The sequence below is a fragment of the Falco naumanni genome, chromosome 9 (genome assembly GCF_017639655.2).
Source record: "Falco naumanni isolate bFalNau1 chromosome 9, bFalNau1.pat, whole genome shotgun sequence".
Classification (NCBI taxonomy): domain Eukaryota; kingdom Metazoa; phylum Chordata; class Aves; order Falconiformes; family Falconidae; genus Falco; species Falco naumanni.
In genome coordinates, this window is record NC_054062.1 from 6,850,835 (window position 1) to 6,871,007 (window position 20,173).

At 46.3% G+C, this 20,173-nt stretch overlaps 2 protein-coding genes across 4 annotated transcripts; one reads left to right on the plus strand and one right to left on the minus strand.

Annotated features, from left to right (window-relative positions):
• Positions 1–215: 215 nt before the first annotated feature.
• On the plus strand, positions 216–15,024 carry PSMD5 (proteasome 26S subunit, non-ATPase 5). Of its 3 annotated transcripts, none has more exons than XM_040606355.1 (10): positions 216–479; positions 681–825; positions 1,501–1,614; positions 2,060–2,188; positions 2,939–3,048; positions 3,467–3,609; positions 4,103–4,294; positions 5,141–5,250; positions 5,927–6,067; positions 14,904–15,024. In XM_040606355.1, exons 1-10 carry the CDS (start codon positions 307–309, stop codon positions 14,949–14,951), a joined length of 1,305 nt encoding a protein of 434 aa, XP_040462289.1. In that variant the 5' UTR covers positions 216–306; the 3' UTR covers positions 14,952–15,024. The 3 variants fall into 3 exon arrangements, with proteins under 3 accessions (XP_040462289.1, XP_040462288.1, XP_040462287.1); XM_040606354.1 differs by lacking the exon at positions 14,904–15,024 and adding an exon at positions 10,287–10,398; XM_040606353.1 differs by lacking the exon at positions 14,904–15,024 and adding an exon at positions 6,591–8,631 and having other exon boundaries at positions 217–479.
• On the minus strand, positions 10,440–12,286 carry B3GALT9 (beta-1,3-galactosyltransferase 9). The gene is made up of 2 exons (XM_040606356.1): positions 12,266–12,286; positions 10,440–11,783 (listed from the first exon to the last, which is right to left on the minus strand). The coding sequence occupies exons 1-2, from the start codon at positions 12,269–12,271 to the stop codon at positions 10,683–10,685; spliced, it is 1,107 nt and encodes a 368-aa protein (XP_040462290.1). The 5' UTR covers positions 12,272–12,286; the 3' UTR covers positions 10,440–10,682.
• Positions 15,025–20,173: the final 5,149 nt, after the last annotated feature.

Genomic DNA, 20,173 nt, shown 5'->3' on the forward strand with positions numbered 1-20,173 from the left:
CTCCCACCCGGGACCCCGCCTCCTCCCGCTCTAACCCCGCCCCTCCCGCTCTAACCCCGCCCCTCCCGCCCTAACCCCGCCCCTCCCGCCCTAACCCCGCCCCCTCCCGCTCTAACCCCGCCCCCTCCCGCTCTAACCCCGCCCTTCGCACATCCCCCAATCAGGCGGCGAGGTGGGCGGGACCAAGAGGGGGCGGGCCGCGGCCTCCATTTTGTTAAGACGTGACGGACGCGAAGGGGGCCCCTGGCGACGGCGCGGCGGTTACTAGGGGCGGCGGGCTCTCGCGGTGCTCGCGGCGGCGCCAAGATGGCGGAGGCGGTGGTGGAGTTGCTGGAGCGGGCGGCCCGGCGGGAGGCGCCGCTGGAGGAGCTGCGGGCCCTGCGGCTCGCCGTGCAGGCCGTGCCCCCCGCGGCCCTCCGCGCCCGCCTCAGCGACGACCACCTGGGAGCGCTCTTCGCCCTCCTCAGCGTCAACGACCGGTGAGCGGCGGCTCGGTGTCGCGGCCTGGCCCGGCCCCGCCGCCTCCTCTCCCCCCTTCCCCCGGAGCGGGGTGGCTCCTGCTGCTGCCTCGTCTCCTTCCCTGCCCTCCTTCAGGGCGGGGGCTGGCACAGCTGAAGTTGTGCGAGCCGCCGGTGGCGGCCTCCTCCTGAAAGGCTTGGGTTTCTCCCTGTCCCATCCAGGGAGCAAGTGTCTGCGTGTGTTTCTATCCTGGAGAGGCTCCTGCAGGCCCTGGACCCGGTCTACGTGATTCAGAACCTCAGGGAAGAGCTTCAGAAAGGGCTTTTCCACCCCGATGACTCCGTGAAGATCCTCACCATATCTCAGGTACAGGGTTTTCCTCCGGGAGGAGGGGATGGAGCTCTGTCTTGAGCCAGGTTGGGTTAGGCCTAATCAGTTACTGTTGTTTCATGTCTTAATTTGTGATAGAAGCACTACATCAAGTGTTACCTGCAGGAATTATGCTCTTAGGTGCTTATGCAATTTTGGATAAATACCGTGTAATGTGTTGGTATGCAGTGCTTTATGATGTGGCTGTTAAACACAACGTATAAAACTATGTCTTGACAGAAGTATCTTGTAAATGAATCTGTCACGTCTTCTGGATAAAGCTTTCTATGCCAGCACTGACAGTGGGTGCCGTAAGAATACAGCAGGTGCTGTAAGAATTAATTGCAGCAACATATATTCAGGATACTTTGAACAGTATTGTCGGAGCACTGAAGAGAAATAGGAGGTAGTAACTTGACACTTGCTGTGTTGATTTAAAAAGACAGAATTGTGCAATGTTGTGGTTTGGAATGGACTTCCAGAGGCTTCATGTCCAGCCCCCAGCTAAAAGTGTGGCCAGCTTGCAGCAGGTGGCTTAGGGTATTGTCCAGTTGAGTTTTAAGTGTCTTCAAAGATGGTGATTTTGTCTGTCTGGAATTTTTTCCACTGTGCCCTTATTGTGGAAAAAGTTTTTGGTTTAATGTTATTTTCTATAATTACTTATTTTTTTAGGTTGGGAGGATTGTGGAAAATTCAGATGCTGTTACAGAAATTCTCAACAGTCCTGAACTATTACGGCAAATAATAAATTGCATCGGTGGAGAGAAAATAGCAGTGGCTAAAGAAGTAAGCGTTGCTTTCTTTTTTTTCTTCCTCTACAAACTGATGTAGACAGTGCACAAAACGCCTTTTTTTAGTGTCTGGTGACAGCCTCTACTCTTTATAAAGAAAAGAGCGCTTGTGTTGCTTGAGAGATATTTTAAGCATATAGGTGCCTTAAGCCCAGAAATTACTTAAATGTGATAGAAAATTTACCTAGAATTGTTGTCTTCCAGTAGCTGTTGATGCCAAAGTGAACTCATAGATCTGAATTTGATGCCAGAGACTTTGATCACAGTAAACGTTACTAGCTCTTGTAAAGGAAAAGCGAACACAGTTACAGTTTTAGATGTATAACTTGATTTAATGTGCTAGTTTCAACATTCTTTACTAAGTCCGGTCATCTTGGATTTTCTTCTCTCTTTGGTTTTGCTGTTTGTTTTTAATAATAAGCTCTCGGTTTTGCTTCCAGGCCATCAAGTCTCTCTCAAGAATAGCCCAGACGCAAGATGGCTTGGAGGCTTTATTTGTGAGCAGTTTGTTGAGTGACTTGAAAAATGTCATGGCAACAAACGATGTTGTTCGATACAGAGTATATGAGGTAGGGATGTGATCCATGGTAGCATCGGAATGGCATGATAATGCAGTTCTCTTGGACTGTAGTTCTGAATTACAGTCTGGATTTTATGGCTTGCTTTCAAATTAGTGTTCATTACTGCTTTACAAATTTTTTCTTTATGCCTACATTTTGTCAAGACTAGAAAGGAGTAGGACGAGTACAGCAGTGTTGGCCCTCAAATAATGTCATAACTTCTCTTTCTTAGTTTATGGTACAAAAATGTGAAGTACTGTTTATATCTTGTATTTGAACTTGTGGTGCCTAGGGCGTTGGAAGGGCTAAACGGTTACTAAAGATGTGATAAAGTATTTGCTTCTCTGGAAGCTGCAGTAGTCACTCCACCTTTGGATGTGAAGTGCTAGTGAAACTTCCGGAGGGAGGAACAGACAGAGAGAGATGTCAGGTGTGCCAGTCTAGCTGTGTATGGCAAAGGAGAAATAATACAGTTTAGCTATTCTAGACCTTAATGGGGATAGCCACAATGATCCTTTGAAGAAAAGATGACTGTGAATAGAAATCAAATGCATGTGCTGTCAACTCCGGAACTCCTTATGAACTTGTTTGAAGCAAACATTTAGGTTAATTATGGAAAAAATAATGAAATAATTTCATATATATATGTGTGTGTGTGTGGTTAGTTAGCATTAGAAGGCTTACTTGGTCATTACTGTGAATTGTTATCATTATGGTTTTTTTTAAACAATCTTCCCCCCTCCCCATGCTTTTATTTAGTTAATTGTTGAGATTTCTTCGGTGTCGGCAGATTCGCTAAATTACTGTGCAAACAGTGGATTAATATCGGAGTTAATTGGAGAGCTGACTGGAGATGATGTGCTGGTCAGGTATGTTGGTAGCCAATTTGCCAATGAGATTTCCCCTGTTGTTAAAACTCTGATGTTTGGTATTAACATAACACTCTTTAAACACATTTTTGTATGTTTCTTGTGGAACACTTCATCTGCCTCTTCTTTAATAGTCTGGAATGTAGAATACTGTATACTTAAATTTGAGAACCAAGGTGAACTTTCCTCAGTATATTGTTATAATTGTAATGCTGGGCTGTGGTATAAACACTTGAGAATTCTTTCTAGCTATATCCTTAAGTAAGATATCTGAGTGAGCTTGGCGGAGCATTGGACAGTTAGGGTAGTTGGTTTTTGGTTTGTTTGGATTTTGTCTTAAGGGTAGAAAACCTGTTTTTCTTAGAGTACTGCAAAACCTCATCTGAAATAGGCCAAAATAACTGTTTGTCTGTTACAGAGCTACATGTATAGAGATGGTGACTTCACTGGCCCATACCCCACATGGGCGTCAGTATCTTGCTCAACAAGGAGTTATCGATAAAATTTCAAACATCATTGTTGGTGCGGAGTCTGATCCTTTCTCAGGCTTCTATTTACCAGGTTAGACCATGCATTTCTTCTTTCCAGTGTTTACTGCTTCCTTTTATTAAGGAGTTAAACTGAGAGGACTGTTAAGTCTCTGTTTTGAAAGCTCATGTGAATCTTTGACTTTTAGAATGTGTCTATTGGGTGTATACAAAAAATGCTGAAGGATAGGCTAACACATGAGTAACGTTACTCATTAACAGTGGTAGTACATGTAAGATCTGGAGAGACTGTACTATAGGTTTTACATTTGTGTTATTGTAGTCTTATTTTTTTTTTATGAATTAAAAAAGGCAGCTGTTACATCATGAATTTAAGTAACTTCCAAAATATTGGCTTGTTCCTTAGTTCTGTCCTTACTGTGATGCCTTTCACAAACAGTATTCAGACTTAAGTTTGTTTACGATGCTGAATTAATATTAATAATTTAATGTATATTTAATTTTGCCATTGCTAGTTACTGTTCCTTCATTCTGAATTCTTTTTTTTCTTTTTTTCTTCCTCTCAGGATTTATTAAATTTTTTGGAAATCTGGCTATTGTAGATAGTCCACAGCAGATCTGTGAACGGTACCCTGTATTTATGGAAAAAGTCTTTGAAATGGCAGAAAGTCATGATCCGACCATGATTGGAGTGGCTGTGGACACACTAGGAATCCTGGGATCAAATGTGGAAGGCAAACAGGTTTTACAGAAAACTAGTTAGTAGCTCTTTTTTTTCCCCCCCCCCCAATAAAACTTTCTCAGTATGTCATAATATACAAGAGTGAATTAGTTTGGTGTAATTGAGAAAGGAATTGAAAAATGTATTTATTTATTTATCGAGTAATCAAGGGTGTCTGAATAGCTGTGCTGTACCAGATAAAGCGTTTTTTTAAAACTCTCTTGCCAGGCATGGCAGTGCGAAATGACTGGCAGCTAGAATTCTGGTATCACAAGCGTGATTAGAATCATTCTCTTCTAGTGAGCTGCATCATATGAATCATCAGTAGTTGTGTTATATTTTGGATCCCTCTGGGTCTACTGATGTCATGACCTTCTCACCAGAATTAGAAAACCATGAACTTTCATGTAATGATGCTTTCCATAAAGACAGCATTGTTCTTTTTTACTACAAAACTGTTCATAGGATTGAAAAATATGTGCTAGACTTCTTGCTGCTAGTCCAAACTTTGGTTTTGAAGTGAAAACCTTTATTAGCAGGTAGCTACTGGAGCATCGTAGAACAGGATTGAAGGTTTCTAATTACAAGTGTACTTAAGTCCATACTTCCCAAGATAACTCAATTGACACAATTTAATTTTTGGAAATGTTTGAATAGTCTGGAGAATTAACATAAAAGCTTTGGATTTGCCAGTCTTAGATCCATATGAAGCAAAGAGAATCTTACGCTGCTTTTATTGGAGTGGATCAAGAAGTTGCCTTTCTCAGGCTTAATGTGCAACACTGTACCAGTTAATGTAGTATAATGTTACTGACAGGTAACACTGTACCCCTGTAGAGGTCTGTCTGAATTAATTAAAAGCACTTTGTTTTTATTTTCAAAGGAAGTAGGTTTCAAAATCTGTTAAGCAGAATAGGGCACCAGGCAAAGAATGCCCCCACGGAGTTACGACTTCGATGTTTGGATGCAATTTCAGCTCTTCTTTATTTGCCTGTAAGTTTTTTGTGATTTGGTTTGTTTGTCTCTTTTTTTTTTTTTTTTTTTTTTTTTCTTTGAAGTCTACAAGAATGAAATTATTGTGCATCTGACTAATTGTGTGAAGACCTTTTGCAGCATCTAGCTTAGGCAGTAGTGATAGCTTTCTAGTATTCTGTATCGTTAACTTCACTATTTTGAAATTCCCTGATTTATTTGTTTGCTTAAAGTTTGAGTTTGTAAGAAGCCAGGTGTTCTGAAATATCTTTATAAAACACAAAGTCAAGAGACATTGGCGAGGAAAGAGACTAAACACTTAAATATTCTTGTTCGTTAAAGTAGTGGCAAACTGCTCTAATCCCTGTATATGTTCTTTAGATCCAGTGATCGGCTTACTCCCTCACTTGGAGCTATGCTATTAAAAGCAGTTTTCATTTGTCTTGCAGAGCTGTACTGCAGCACAGCACTTACCTTTTGTATCAAGATCAATTTATTTAAATCTGTCTTCCAAGCTAAATGAAGTACAGAAGGCCATTTCTTCATTCCTGAAAATAAGTTGAGAATTTAAACCATTTCAGTTTAATCTGCCAGGAGTTTGTTTTGAATAACTTCCTTAACTATTGAACGTACACTCAAAACTTGAAAGCTTTTCGTAATCCTAATCAAACTCTTTCACTTCTGTATGTGAGTGTAGCCAGAGCAGCAGACAGAAGACCTTTTAAGGATGACTGAATCATGGTTCACATCCTTGTCTAGCCAGCCGCTGGAACTCTTCAGGAGCATCAGTACTCAACCGTTCCCTGATCTGCACTGCGGAGCTTTGCGGGTTTTTACTGTAAGTACTTTCTGTTTTCAAAGATCACATAGTGAATTGTATTGCCATTCAGTCTCAGATATTTTTAAGTGAATGCCACAGACTTCTTGCTGAAGCCCTGAAGCAGTCAGAAATAAGGCCTTTCTCATTGTGCCCCACTTGCATTCACCATTTAAATAATGCAGCAGACATGTCATGTTTTTAATGCTTATTTTCTTGTAAATTGGAGAGATACAAAATGAAAACAAAAGCACAAGCTATGCTCTAGGGTGCTGCTTAAATGTCAGAGGCACTGCTGTGATAATTCACTTAAGACTTTAAAGATAAGCACTGAGCTGTACTTGTTTTCCAGTGTTAAACCCTGCTGCTTGATTTGAGTGGTGGTTGTGTAACTATTGGTAGAACAAATATCCAATTTAATTTTTTTCTGTTCCTTGGCTATTTGCATAACAGCCTACCATGTAACTGTTTTTTCGTTTGTTTTTAAAATGAGGTGTTTCCCCTTCCCCCCTCTTTTTTTTTTTTTTTTTTTCTTCATGTTTAGGCTATTGCAAATCAACCGTGGGCCCAGAAGTTGATGCTTGACAGTCCAGGGTTTGTGGAGTACATTGTAGACAGATCTGTGGAGCCTGACAAAGCTTCGAAGGATGCCAAATATGAACTGGTTAAGGCCCTTGTAAACTCTAAAACGATCGCGGAAATCTTTGGAAATCAGTATTACCTGAGGCTTAGGGCTTACTTGCGTGAAGGCCCTTATTATGTTAAGGCAGTTTCTACTACAGCCGTGGAAGGAGCAGAGTAATGTCACTGATATCTTGGTTCCCCTTCTTACAAACAGTGATACTGAAATAGATGTTAAGATAAAAGGTGTAAAGACTCTCCACACTGGAGTCTCTCTTAAGTTGTCTGTTCAAAGGAATCTGAAGCACTTTGACTCTATTTGAAATGAGAGTCTTGAGAGCAAATAAAAACCCTATAGGGCACAGCATAGTTTCCCATAGAATGTCATGGCAGAAGTCGTCTGCGTACTGTTGTGAGACAAGTAACCACGGTAAGCACTCTTATCAACTGCTGGCTGTGTTTATTTTGCAGAAATTACTAGTGTTTGGTTAAACAGTTTTTGGGTTTGGAGTTCCTATCGTGTTTTCTCAGTAGATCACAGTTCAATTAAAAATAACCACAAACACCTCAAGGTTTGTAACCTCACATGCTGCCATAGTGTCTCTCTTTTTTTAAATGTTTTTTAATATCTGCCAAAGTTGGCACTTGCATGGAAAATGCTCTTTTAGCCAGTCATGTTTTGTCAGAAACTCTTGGTAAGAGTAAGTTAGTAACGTTCTGTCCACATGAGGGAGTACGAACTGGATTCTCTTATATTTTCAACTTGCTGAATGTGATTCTTGCTTGAATAAATAAACCTAAATATTGTTTACATTTTATGCTGAGGATGAAGAAAAAGCTTTTAGCCCTTCTAAAAACAAGATTAGTGCACACTAATGTATAAAACCAAATTGGGAGCTTTGTCTCCCTTGTTGACTGCGACTTTGTATGGCAGCTCGGGTTACTTGCTCGAAAGGAGCATGAGCCATAGCACTACAAGTCTACTTCAGAACCAAATCTTAAATTGTTTACGCTATTTTTTAAGAGAGAATTTTTTTAATTTTAAGTGTTGTTTTGAAAATACCATTTTAGTTGCCTGAGTTAGATAAAAGGGTAAAACCATAAAGCTTTCATGTTTAAGGGCATGAACTGAATTAGGAGTATGGAAATGTAGTACCCTATGAAGCTGTAATCTTCTTTTGAAGATGGTCAGCTAGCTGCAGATGAGAAACAAGACTAGTTGGACACTCTAGTGACACTTGATGTGTCTTTGTCCATAAAGAGAGACCATAATGTATGTTATACAAAAGGTTTTTATTATTTTTGTTGAGGATGTAAGAAGCAGATCTGAGGAATAGCTGGGGGGAGCAAAATAAGAAGTGAAATTACTTTTGAGCTTATTGTAGTAGTGTGCCAAGTCAGGTATACCACTGTGGAAAGCACTCATCCTGTGTCCCCACTCTGCAAAGTGAAGCAGGATGATCTAGTCATGTAGTAACTTTCCTCTTGCTTTGTAGCAGCTTTGAGCTGCAGCAGAGGTGATGGCATTGCCTGCCAAAAATTGCTGGCGCGGAGTCAGAATGGGCTCAGAGGAGCAGGGTATTTGGGGAAGATCCCTTGATGTTTAATACGCTATCTGAACGCAGGTGGTCTACCTTGTTGCTTATGATCCAAGATGTACAAAAATTGTCATCCAACATTATGCTACTGCTAATGCTTTCATCCTAGATATGCATAATAAACATCTGCTAGTGAGAAGTGCGGTATGCAGTGTCTCATTTGTGAACGGAGAGAGCACAGAAGCTTCGTGAATCCTGCATCCAGAAAACCCATGAAAGCACTAAAAAAGAAACGAAAGAGTATAGAAGTCCTTAGTTTGCACTTGTATTGGATAGTTCAGCTTTGTTGTTTTAGGTGGCTTTGTGCGCTAGTAGCTCTGTATGAGCTGTATACTAAATTCTCAGTAAAAGAAATCAATATGTAAACCTTTTCTGCAATTCATGAGTCTCTTCCATGTGTGTTTTCAGCTGTTGCTTTTGAAAGCTACTCTGTGTGCTAAGTCTTTAGCATCTGCTTTGCATGGTACGTTTGCCAAATGCAATATTTTAGAATACACAGAGATGCCAAACAAGGGATTTTTTTATATATGCACATATGCTTTATTTTCTTGGGCTTTGAGCTCAACATTCTGATTAATTGATCAGGCGCTTATCCCATATTTTCATGTGTTGTTCCCTACCAATCCTGTATATTGCCATAGGTTTTATATGGTGCTGCTGGTGTATCTTATATACAATGGAAAAAATGTAAGCGTGTTGTCCCTGTCCTCCCCCCCTGTAAACTAACAGGTGGGGATAATGGAGGAAGAAGCAGAAGAGGAGTGATGGAAAAGGAAAACTGAGGTCACATGCTGAACTTGATGAACTTGGTTTAAAAAAACCCACTAAAACCAACCAACCAAAAACCCCAAAATGACAACTCCTCGTTTGACCCTGGTTAACAAGCAGCATAATTTGGTACTTAAAAACTGTGGAGCCTTCAGAGCATACCTTCAATTCCTTCGGTCACAGCGGGAAGGGTAGGTGGGGCTCTCGAAGGTACATGTCTGTCTCTTCCCATGTGTGTCTGTCACAGCTGTAGAATAAGTCTGTCCAGCTAGCCTTTTTGCTGCTGAAAGAGCTGAAACGGGGGAGTTAATCTGGAGGATGTAGGCATGGGTGGGTTGTTTTCTGTGACTGATTCCTAATTTGGGGAGTTTTTATATTTATAGAGTAAGGTCATTGTTGCCCATGTGCTGGTGAATTTGTTCTGACTTCACTGCTGATGCTGTTCTCCAGCATAATGTTACTCACAGGTGTTAAGGCCAGAAGGGACCATCCCAATCATCTACTGTGACCTCCTGTGTTACAAAGGCCGTATGATGGTATCTGGTCATATCTGCACTCAGCTGAATGATCTGCGGTGAAATCAAATAGCATTTATTGAACTTCCAATATTGATTCAAATTTTACATTCAAGAAAACAAATTGTTTAGCAGGTAGGCTGAACTACGCTTCCTCACGCTTGAACCCAATTATTCCTCTATTTCTGTTCAGAGTTTCTCTAACTTCTGGATGCTGGCTTTTGGCATGGCTTTCATGCGCAGACCTTGGAGTCCAATGCTGTCTCGGGTACACTCAGGCCAAAATAAAGTCGCCTGCTGGCCTCCTTCAAATGACTAATTGGCAGTTAATTACTGTTTGTTCTGTGCACTTTTACTGCTCCTGCCCTGCACCATGATTTCTGAAGTACAGATAATCATAACTGGAAAAACATGTAACTAATGTTATCAATGATACAACCAACAGGGAAAACAGCATCTCTATTTCAGCAGTTTCATAGACAGAAACAAGTGGAGTAGCTACTTAAATTACGAGCTTAAAGAGGGGGAAAAAAAAATGTTTCGGCATTGAGTAAGCTACTGCTTGTGTTGGGTGTTTTTCTGATGCCATGACTGACAGAAATACAAGATTCTTTCACAAGTGAGTTAGATTTCTCTCCTAGAATCTCCCCGGGCTGTTTACCTAAGCAATTCCCATGGTGGTTCAATGTCTGTTCCCATTCTAAGCTGTTCTGTATTTTCCCTGGTGTTGTAAAACAGGCGTGCTCAGAGCTCCCGGCTGTGGACAGAAAAATTCCCCTCTGTTACTAAACAATTTTGAAGGAGATGATGCCTCACTCAGATAAAACATGCAGAAGGAGTTTTGGCATAAGGTAGGGGACTTCAGGAGTCTGGAAAACACTGGATGGATACGGACAAAGTTTCTTGGAGTACTTTTTTTTTTTTTTTTTATTTGTATGCATTCACTTGTAGGTACTTAAGTAGCTAGAGTACGTACAGTTCATCCCTTCCTGCTGTAACACACTATAGCATTGAGAATCCATTTTCTGTTGCAGGGAAGAGAGCTAACTTTGAGAGGAGATTGTTGTTACTAAATATTAACAGGTAAAACAGCTGGTAAAAGAAAATTTAGGCTTCCTTTGCAGAAGTTAAAACTTAATTTATGAAATGAAGAACCTCATTTTTCAGTATATCTAAGTTAAACTGTTTGAACTTATCAACATAGGTCAAAACCTTGCAGGACACCAGACCATAGTAAGTTTCCAGTAATGAGCAATCTTTCCCGTCACTTGTTTCCTTCCAGTCTTTAAATAACTCATCCTCTTTCATGTTGGAAGAGGTGAAAATGAATTTATAGCAGCATCGATTGTAGCTGATGTGCTTTTCCCCAGAAAACCGAGAGCTATGCATGGGAGCGATGCCAGCTTTTTTAGCACAGATCCCGACAAAAATATCGGGGGGCACTGAAACTGGCACCTCCTTGGTGGCCACGTACACCTTGCGAGCGACATCCTGGGACATGACAAAAGCGCTCCCCTCACAGTAATCGGGGTAGAACTCCTCTGGGTATTGATGGATGGGAATAAAGCCAGGGCTCGCCGGGTCTCTGTCAGGCACTCCTTGATGAACGACCCTCCCAAGGTAGATGTCCTCCAGCTGTGTTAAGCTAAGCAAGTATCCAGCCAGACTTGGAATACCGACAAACACGTCTTCATCTGTTTTAAGAATATACCTTGCACGGGGACAGAAAGTCACCGTCCACTCCACGCTCATCAACATCTTCTGTGTCTGTGTCTCGGGGGAATCGATGAAGCTGCCTTCAATAATGTCTCTGTGCTTTTGAGACTCCTCATTGATCTCCTGCTGGGTGGTTACTGAAGCTGGCTTTCCTAAAGCAAACAGAGTCAGGACAGCGTAACCTCGGGTGTCTGTCACGTTGCCCCACGTCTGCCGGATCACGTTGCGCCTTGTCCTGTTTTCTGGGCTACTGCAGACAAGAACGAGCAAAAATATCTCTTGGTCGGAGCATGTTGCTGCGCTGCGGACCGTGTAAGAGAGATTGGCCTTTAGAGGATCCGTATCTAGCTTCCTGGCCCTCTCCCGAATGTCAAGAGCCTTTGCATCGGTGTAAGAAAGAGGCAATGACCGCAGGAAGTATTCCTCCAGTAAATCTGCTCCGAAAAGCAGCACGTGGAAAAGCAAGAAATTAAAGAGAATGAAGCACCACTGGTGAGTCCGGAGCCTGCAGAGTGTCAGCTGGGGAAGAGCAGACATGGACACTGAATTCTCTTGCTACTAGAACAGAAAAGCTTTCCTTCCTTTTATGATATATTCATGCAAAAAAATTACGACTTTTAGACTGTGGTCTTTGTGTTATTAGTGTAAGGCTCTTTTTCCTCCTAGAAACCTGAGCAACCCTATTCTTGTGGCACAGTGAGATCCCGAACTGAGAAGGATGTTGCTATGCTGTAGGTGAGAAGGCTTCTTTCTGTGCATCCATGCATGGAAGTACTGAGGAATAACCTGCAATTAGTATTTTCTGGGTTTAACCTGTTACTGAAGGCCTGAGATGAGGACCTATAATGTTAATGTGTCCTCAAAGGAGAGCCTTTGGCAAGCACCATGTAAAAGCTGGCAGGATAAGGAGCTGGTGGGGAAACTGTTATCGCCGCTGTCGTGGGGGTGCAGCATCGTGCTAGCCCCTGTGCTGCAGCTGAGTAACGAGCCGGAGCACTCACCTGCATGGCAGCGGGAGTTCTCCCTGCGGCGGGGTCCACGTTAACGTCGGAGGCAGTTTCTCCCTGGCAGAGGCTTGCTGGACAGCATCTGTATCTGGGTCTGCAGGATCCAGTTACTGCCCAGTACCCAGACACTGGCTTCCACCCGCCTGGGTGGGGGGAAAGATGATCCCAGGGAACGATCGCATTGCAGCTGTGTAACACACAAAGCGAGCAAAACTCTAGCCCTTCCCTTTATTAATTTCTGGCACTTGGGCATCTGAGAAATAAGTGAAGCGACTGCTAGTGCTCGCTGGGTGAAAGGGGTCCCCCCAGTGCTGTTGCAAGTCGGTGCCAGGTCTGCCCGTTTGTTGCTGTTTTTCTGGGCTTTTCTTTTTTACAGCTGTGCCACTTTGGTGTCGGTTCGCCAGTCCATGGCAGGTAACCCCCACATTGAGCACTCTGCATCTCCTGAGATGGAGATGTGGGGTGTGAACTTGTGGGTTTGCCTTCTGTGAGGTCCCCACGGACACGGAGAATGCCCCAAGGCTGTGGGCACTGCGGCTGTCCCTAGCACGCGGGGAGAGGGGTACCAAGAGGCCCCCCCTGTGCTGGGCTTGCAGCTGCAGGAGCTGTGAGCCTGCTCCGGGTGAGGTGCCTCACTCTGCTCTCTTGATTACTCCAGAGTTAAGGAAGCAGAGGGCATCGGTCAGTACCAGGCTGACTCCTTGAAGCCAGGCGTGAAGAAGAAGGGGCTGTGCAGGGAGCTGGCGGTGCTCAGCCAGAGGGCCTGTGGCCAGGAGGCTGGGGACATTCTGCTGTGTCCCCCCCGCCCATCACCGCTCTCGCATCCATTTAGTGAAGCGAGGCTGTGAACTGTAAGAAGCTGTGTTGGAGGGTCCTTTGCTTTCTGTCCGCACAGTGTCACCCTGTGGTTTTAAATGACTGTATGTATTTATGCTTTTGTGGTGGTTGCGTGTCCTAGTGAAGAGCAGCGATGATCTACCCCTGGCCGGGCTCCTGCCTTCGGCGGTGGCCTCGGCTGTGCCAGAGGCTCCACGTGTTAATGTTGGCCCAGCCGCAGGCTGTGCTGGAGCTGCCTGGGCTGGGGAGCCGCGGGGGACTGGAAGTGCTGGAGGGGCAAGTGCCAAAGACACCACAAACAGGATGGAGGTGTCAGCAGGGGTGAGAGCTGGGTTTGGCAGCAGGGCTGTGAGCCGTGGGGCCCGTAGAGCACTGACGGGGGAACAGGGCTCGTGGGTCCTGGGCAGCTGGAGGGGTGGATGATGGCACTGATGCTGTTTGATGGGCAGATTGTGGCAGGAGGTGTCAGCCTCCTTCAGCACAAATATGGGAACTCCAGCCTCTGTGTGAGAGCAGAAAGGTGGTGATTTTTTATTTTTATTTTTTTCATTTTGAAAAGATTTCTCATAGATAAGGATGCATTTCTGTTAACTGCATCCTTGGGTGAAAGGGCGCAAGGAGAATGCAGCGTTGCTGTGGTTTGCCTTAGCTGTGTGCCTTGCGAGGGTGTGATGCTCTGACTGTTGCAGTCCTCCCTGAAGCATCCTTAGGGGAGCCTGTATCAGCCAGATGTCCCAGGGAGATGGAGAACTTTGATTTCTCGCTTGGGGTGATGGAGGGTTAATTCTCCAGCTGTAGCTGAGCCCCCCAGCTCTCCCAGTGCCTGCTCCTGGGTCTGTGGCAGTGTGGGGAGCGCTTTCCCATGCATGTTGGGAAATCTGCACTGATGTAGGGAGCAGCTGGAATGACAGGAGAAACCAGGTCCCCAAAGTGTGGTCACAGCTTGGGAGTACGTAGTGTCCCTTTGAAAGATGGCCCAGACACATAGAGTGTGCAAGTCCCAATGTGGACCTGGGCTTTAGGCTCTCCAAAACTCGGAAGAACTCCTTTCACAGAGCTTGTGTGTCAGCTGGGCTACAGCTTCATCTGGACCAGCCTCACAATCATTATAATCCTTGCAGAAGTTGTGCTTTGAAGCTTGGCAAGCTGTCATCATGGGAAGTGTCAGTTAAATGTGTTCTCTAAAATAAAAAGCTAATGAGGAAATATTTTTAATGTACAATAATATAGCACTATAGCCCCAGATACCCATCCTGGGAAAAAAAATCCTCCTTTGAAGATGCTCCGTCTCCATCTAAACCATTTAATAAGCAAATAAACACTAGCATTTGAAACCACTTGCTTTAAAAATTGTGCATTTTTAGAATAATAATATAATAATAATAAAACCCACATGTGTATCATCCCTGTTGCAATTACACACAGCATGGTGCTTGCTGTACTTCTGAAGTCATTTCTTCAGCACTGCTTTGTGGTGGCGGCAGGAACTTCAAACAGCCGTCGATATGGGGTGTATAAGATTAACACTGTCCAACCACAGCCGGGATGCAGGCAGCTCTTGGATGTGGGGTTTTGTTTATCTGAATGGTCTGGCTGAGTACCACTGGGAGGAAGCGGAGGAAGAGAAACAAAAAGACTGCTGAAGGGTAAAGTAACTCATCTGGGGGTGCCACAACCCCCCCCCCCCCAGCTCCAGGGGGTTTGCCTGGGGGTGATCCCTCCATCACCTTGAAACCCCAGGCTTTGGGCAACAGTAAAGCACAGCAGCTTATGATGATCTTATCTCACTTTTCAGATGGGTAAAGTCAAACACGTTCAGGGAAAACCTCACCCTGCTCCGTGAGATCCAAGAATTCCCAGAAGAATTCACTCCAAGAAGAGTCAATTCAGGACCCCAGAGTGGCTGAAGTCAGGTCAGTCTGGGGAAAGCAGTGCTGCTCCTACAGCTCCACTTAAGCCCTGAAAAATCCTGTGGCTATAAATCAGGGAAACAACCAGGAAAACAGGTTTTTCTGAGCCATGGGGCTAAAATTTGCTTTATGTTTTCCTTAAAATTGTACGTCCGAGCAAACCTCATTACGGCAGTGGTGATGTACTGATAACGCTGTAGACAACCTGACTGCCATATGAACAGTGAGTACTTAGACTGAAGGACGTTTGGAGTTTGAGATTGGATATCGCAGGAGTTCAGGGCCCTGTCCTCCCCAAAAAATCAAAGATAAAAGCAATGATGCCCACAGGGCGGTGGGAGATGCTGTTGAGCAGGATGAGCCTAGGACTGGAGCTGTGGGGCGGGCAGCTGTGGTGCAACGTGCTGCAGGGGAGCAGAAGTACCCACAGCTTCTTAAAATGTCTCTTAAAGTCTCCCGGTTTCCCTCGCAACGCTATGAACATTTGGAAGGGGGGAGCAGAGCCTGGCTTGTTTCAGTTCTGCTCGACTCCACTTCATGAAAATGCGAAGGCTTTGGATGACGCACCGTTCTCCAGGCACTGGTGCAGGCGAGGGCGGGTGGATTGGGGAAAACCAGTGAAAATTGGTTTTTCCAATATAAATTTGCTCCAATATAAAAAAACCCTTGAACTCTGCCTGCCCCAGGTGGCCGTGCGGTCACTCCGTGCTGCGCGCTGTCCTTCCCTGCAGGGTGGATAACCCTCTCCACCCCCACCACGGTCCCCTTGCTCCCAGTATCTTCCCAAAACCTGGGTCCATCCCAGGCAGGCTTTCAAATCTTTGCTCGACGACTCCTGCTCCAGAGATGTGCCAGATCCTGCCTGCGTAGCCCATCTGTGAGAAGGTGGGTTTTCCTTGCACAACAGCCTTTTTCCGTGAGGCACTCCCCGTGTCCTTGCCTAGCTGCTTCTTTTAAGGGTCAGCGATGTCCCCTGTCACAGAGCACCCTCTGTGGCCCCCAGCTGGGATGCTTGTGGGAGGACAAAGCACTCCCAGGTGTTTCGGACCCTGACCAGAGGGTCCCCTCTATTTACAACCAGCATTTCACAGTGGTTTACCGGTGTACACGGACCAGATAGTGCAAGGGGCTGCCAAGGGACCTGCCTGGTTTTTAGTAACAGCATCAGTTGCAATAAATAAAAGGAGACAATTGTTTTGGCCTTAGTCACCTAATAGCAATGTTTTGACGTGAAGCTATGATTCAGCTCTTGCAGGCAATTCTTCACCTTAAGTTCTCTGTGAAGCTTGGGAGATGACGGAAGAGAAGGGTTTGTAAGAGTTACACAGGGTGCATCCATTTGGTTTTTGATATGTAACATCCCTTTTGGGTCTTATTAGTAGAAAACTTAAAAACAAGCTGCCAAACCAGAGCGCTGATACACCAGACAGATTAGCCGCTCCCAGTACACAAACGAGGGTGTCTTTTCTTCCTATTTAATGGCTCAGTTGACTGGGTTAAAAACATATTTTTATAGCCAAGTTCCTAGCATTCATTTTTTCTTTGCATACATCACTCTCAGAGTTACAGAGCTCTATCTTTTTGTATGGGTATGTTTGATTATTACTTCTTGAGTTTAATGACAGCTTTGACAACTAACTACCACTATATTCCGTGATAAAGACAGCTTAAAGCCTCTGTGTGTTCTCTAAGTGCTGCATTCAGGCTCAGAAACACCGAGATAAATATAAGCTGAATGGAGAGAGCATGAGCTTGTGAAAAATGTCAGGTTGTGAGACCACGGGGCTCCAGCCCTTGGGCTGAGCTGGTTCCTGAGAGGTGTCTCTCTGCCAAGATGTCAAGTTGACAGAAAAGTTGCCTATTTTGCAGTGGACCAGAAGTTTCCCCCTTGTTAATGATTTTTCAAAGTGTGCTGCGCAGGTTTCTTTGCCTTGCCCTTTCATTCCCCGAAGTTAGACACAGGCTGTATTTATGCCTGGCAAATCTGCATTTTGCATGAAATTCATTTGACATGCACAACATCCAAAGCGTTGGAATCTTGAATCGAGCTGCGCTTTGATTAAATTCAGTGCATGCTTTGACAATATTTGCAGCTGGGAGCTGACCTCATGGCTGCTCGGTAGTGGCAGTGATGCTGAGCAGCAAGCTGGAGCATTGCTTCTGGGGAGCATCTTGTGCTGGGGTTTTTTTTTGGGGGTGTACCCCTGTGTGTGATGTACCCAAAAATGCAAAGCTTGCCCAAGGCTGTGGAGGGGAACAGGAGCTGAGTGCAGGTCCTGGGGCTCACGCAATGCCCCAGCCCATCCTCTCTGCCTCCCGTGGTGCTGGATGGACCCAGCCGTGCTCCAGCTGTATGGACCTGGGGGTGCCCCAGGGATGGGGAGGGGGCTGCAGCCCCCCAGTCATGGCTAAGGCTCCTGCTTTGGCTGTTCTCTGTTGCCCTCCTGTCAGGGGGTTATCGGGGAGCTTGAGCAGGACAAGGACACCCTCTGATGGGAACCGTCACTTGGCTCCAGAGCACTGTGGCACGCTGGACTCGGGCACCACGTTCCGCAGAAGACGACTTTCTCTCTCTCTTGCCTCTGACTCATCCCACTGTTGCCTCCCACACATTTATTTATTGCTCTCCCAGACACTAAACCAGCAGAGCTGGGTCTCCGCCGCCCTGTGCAGGGCCCTTCCTTGGGCAGCCAGGGCCAAGACCTGCCGGGGGTACGGCCTCCCCCATGCTCAGCCCTCGGGGGGTCACGGATTGGGGGTTTGCCTTTCCCAGGAGACCCGCCCCAGCCCCCCCCGTGCTGCTCCCCGAGGCTGGCTCCGCTCTGCAGAGCTCATGTGGGTGCACACACCACACGTGGCCAGGCAAATGGTGCTCAGCATCCCTGGATGTGCCCGTTCCCTGGCGTGCTGCACGCTCCCTGCCCCGGGGGGACACATCCCTTGGGACATGTGCTCTCTTGCTCCAGGGTGCGGCCGGGAGGGATGCTGGAGGGGCTTCCCAGCAGAGCCACGGGTGCTGAGGGGGTCGAGAGGAAGAGGCACGGTGTCACAGTAGGTATGTGAGATCCTGGTTAATTTTATTTTTTGTTAAGGAGACAGTTGTTGGGAACTGAGGACTGGTAGCATCGGTGGCATTTTGGGGACCACTGCAGCTGAATGTGGGGAGGAGCAGCTCAACTAGACCCATGCACCCGAGAGGCAGAAGGGTGCCTTTGCTGAAATCACCACCCTGCCCCCTCTCCCCCCACCTGCCCCCCCTCGGCTTTGGGAGTGCAGGGCAGGTGTGACAGCCCCAGGACAGGTACCCACAGCCCCCTGCCCGAGCGCCTGCAGGGATGAAAGATGATGTTAAATCATGGCAGCTGGGATGAAAAAAAATCTTTATCACAAGGTAGTGCTGGCAGTGACCCATAAGACCTAAAAGAGTTTCCAAAGAGAAGCAAATTTGACTGCTCTTTATCTTGGAAGAGTAGAGGGGAAGGGCAGCATCCCCAGTGGGTGCTCAGGTGAGTGGCTGGAAAGGGGAGAGTGGGAAGAGAGCCCCAAAATCACACAGAGGCTGAAGAAAATGCCTTGGGGAGGAGAGAGAACACTCAGCTTGTTGTGAAGAAAAGGAAGAGGTGGATTGTGTTGTGATGTATTCTCATGGGGAGAAAATGCAGGATAAAAGCAGACTCTTGATCTAGTGGGAAGAGGCAGGCTTTGCCGCAGCTGGAAACTGCAGTCAGATGAATCCTCGTTAGGAGGAGGGGATGTGGCTGACTAATGAGTGAGGTGGGGTGTGTGGAAGCCACGGGAAAGAAGTACTAAGGGAGGGAGGTGTGGTGATCTCAGCATCCCAAATGTGTCCCTGGAAGCTGGGTGGTCCTGGGGCTGGCCAGGGACACGATGCCACTGTATGCACGTGCCAGGCAAGGGACAGGAGGATTGGATCAGCCCCTCTGGGCTCTGGCACAGATAGTTGTCCTCTGACAGAGAGCGTGTGAAACCGTCTTGTCTGGTATGGTGTGGGAGCAGAGATCCAACACAGCCCCTGGCCTGGATGTCCGCCTGTCCCAAAGGCAGCCGGCTCCCAGCATCCCAGGTACATCCAACCAGCCAGGCTCCTGCCATACGGGGGGGACAAATCTGGACCGTGCTCTGCCGGAGGGCAAGAAAGCTCAGCCCCGGGGGGCTGACACTGCTCCCAGCACCAGCAGTGTCACAGCAGAAATAAACCCCTGCCCCCCCATTCTCTGTTTTACAACACACACTGTGCCCTGAAATACTTTCTGGAGTTAAAGAATAGCAGGGCAAGAAAAAAATAACCGATGGGGAAGGAAGGAGAGTGTTTTGGGTTTTATTCTGTTAACTACAGGTTGTAAGTGGTTTGTTACGGGAGGACGGTCTTGTAGCCGTTTGGTGGGAGATGGCTGCAAGTTCTGCAGAGCCACGGAACTGATCCGTGCTGGGGCTGAGAACAGTCCCCAGGACCAGGGCTCCCTTTTCCTGGGTGGGATCCCACTGGTTGTCCCTGTGCCTGGTGGTGGGGCCTCTGCCTCGGCATCCCCCCCGCTCTGCAGCTGGCGGAGGGGTCCAGGTGCCCTTCCAGCTCCACGGCCACTCAACCCCAGTGAACGCACCGGGGTGGAGGGCAGGCAGGACCAGGCGTTCGGATGCAGCGGTTGGATTGGGATGCTCTCTCCTTCTGGCTCTTTCTCTTTTGTTTTTAATTTCTTTTTTTCTCGCTGTCCCCACCCCACCCCCCCGTAACTGTTTTAAATAATTCCTCCTCCACGCCTGTGTTATCACCTAGCATGTCAATACGCTGCTGTGCCACCCACCCCTCTCCTCGCAGAGCTGCACATTGACATTTTGCACCCGATAATGTGAGGCAATTAGTGAATGAAGAATAACTTTCCTGCTGAAAAGCATGATGGGGCTAGAAGCATCACACGGGTGGATCGCACGGGGAGTATTAATTGCTTTTCTCTCAAATGACTCCTCGTGTAGGAGAGTCCATATGGAGAGAGAGGAGGAGGAAGGGATGCTGCAAGAGAAACAAAGTCTCGGCTCCTAGAGAGAAGCGTAAAGCCCAGCACATCTGAGTGGGCACTTCCCTCAGTGGCTGGGGAGAATGAGGGTGGGGGACAGCCCAGGGGCAGTGGGGGGGCCT

What these genes read in the sequence shown, in the direction of transcription:
- PSMD5 (XM_040606353.1), top strand. Translation starts at nt 307, where the DNA reads ATGGCGGAGGCGGTGGTGGAGTTGCTGGAGCGGGCGGCCCGGCGGGAG. An exon ending in TTCGATACAGAGTATATGAG is followed by an intron (nt 2,189 to 2,938) that starts GTAGGGATGTGA and finishes GCTTTTATTTAG; the next exon opens with TTAATTGTTGAGATTTCTTC. An exon ending in ACAGGTTTTACAGAAAACTA is followed by an intron (nt 4,295 to 5,140) that starts GTTAGTAGCTCT and finishes TTATTTTCAAAG; the next exon opens with GAAGTAGGTTTCAAAATCTG.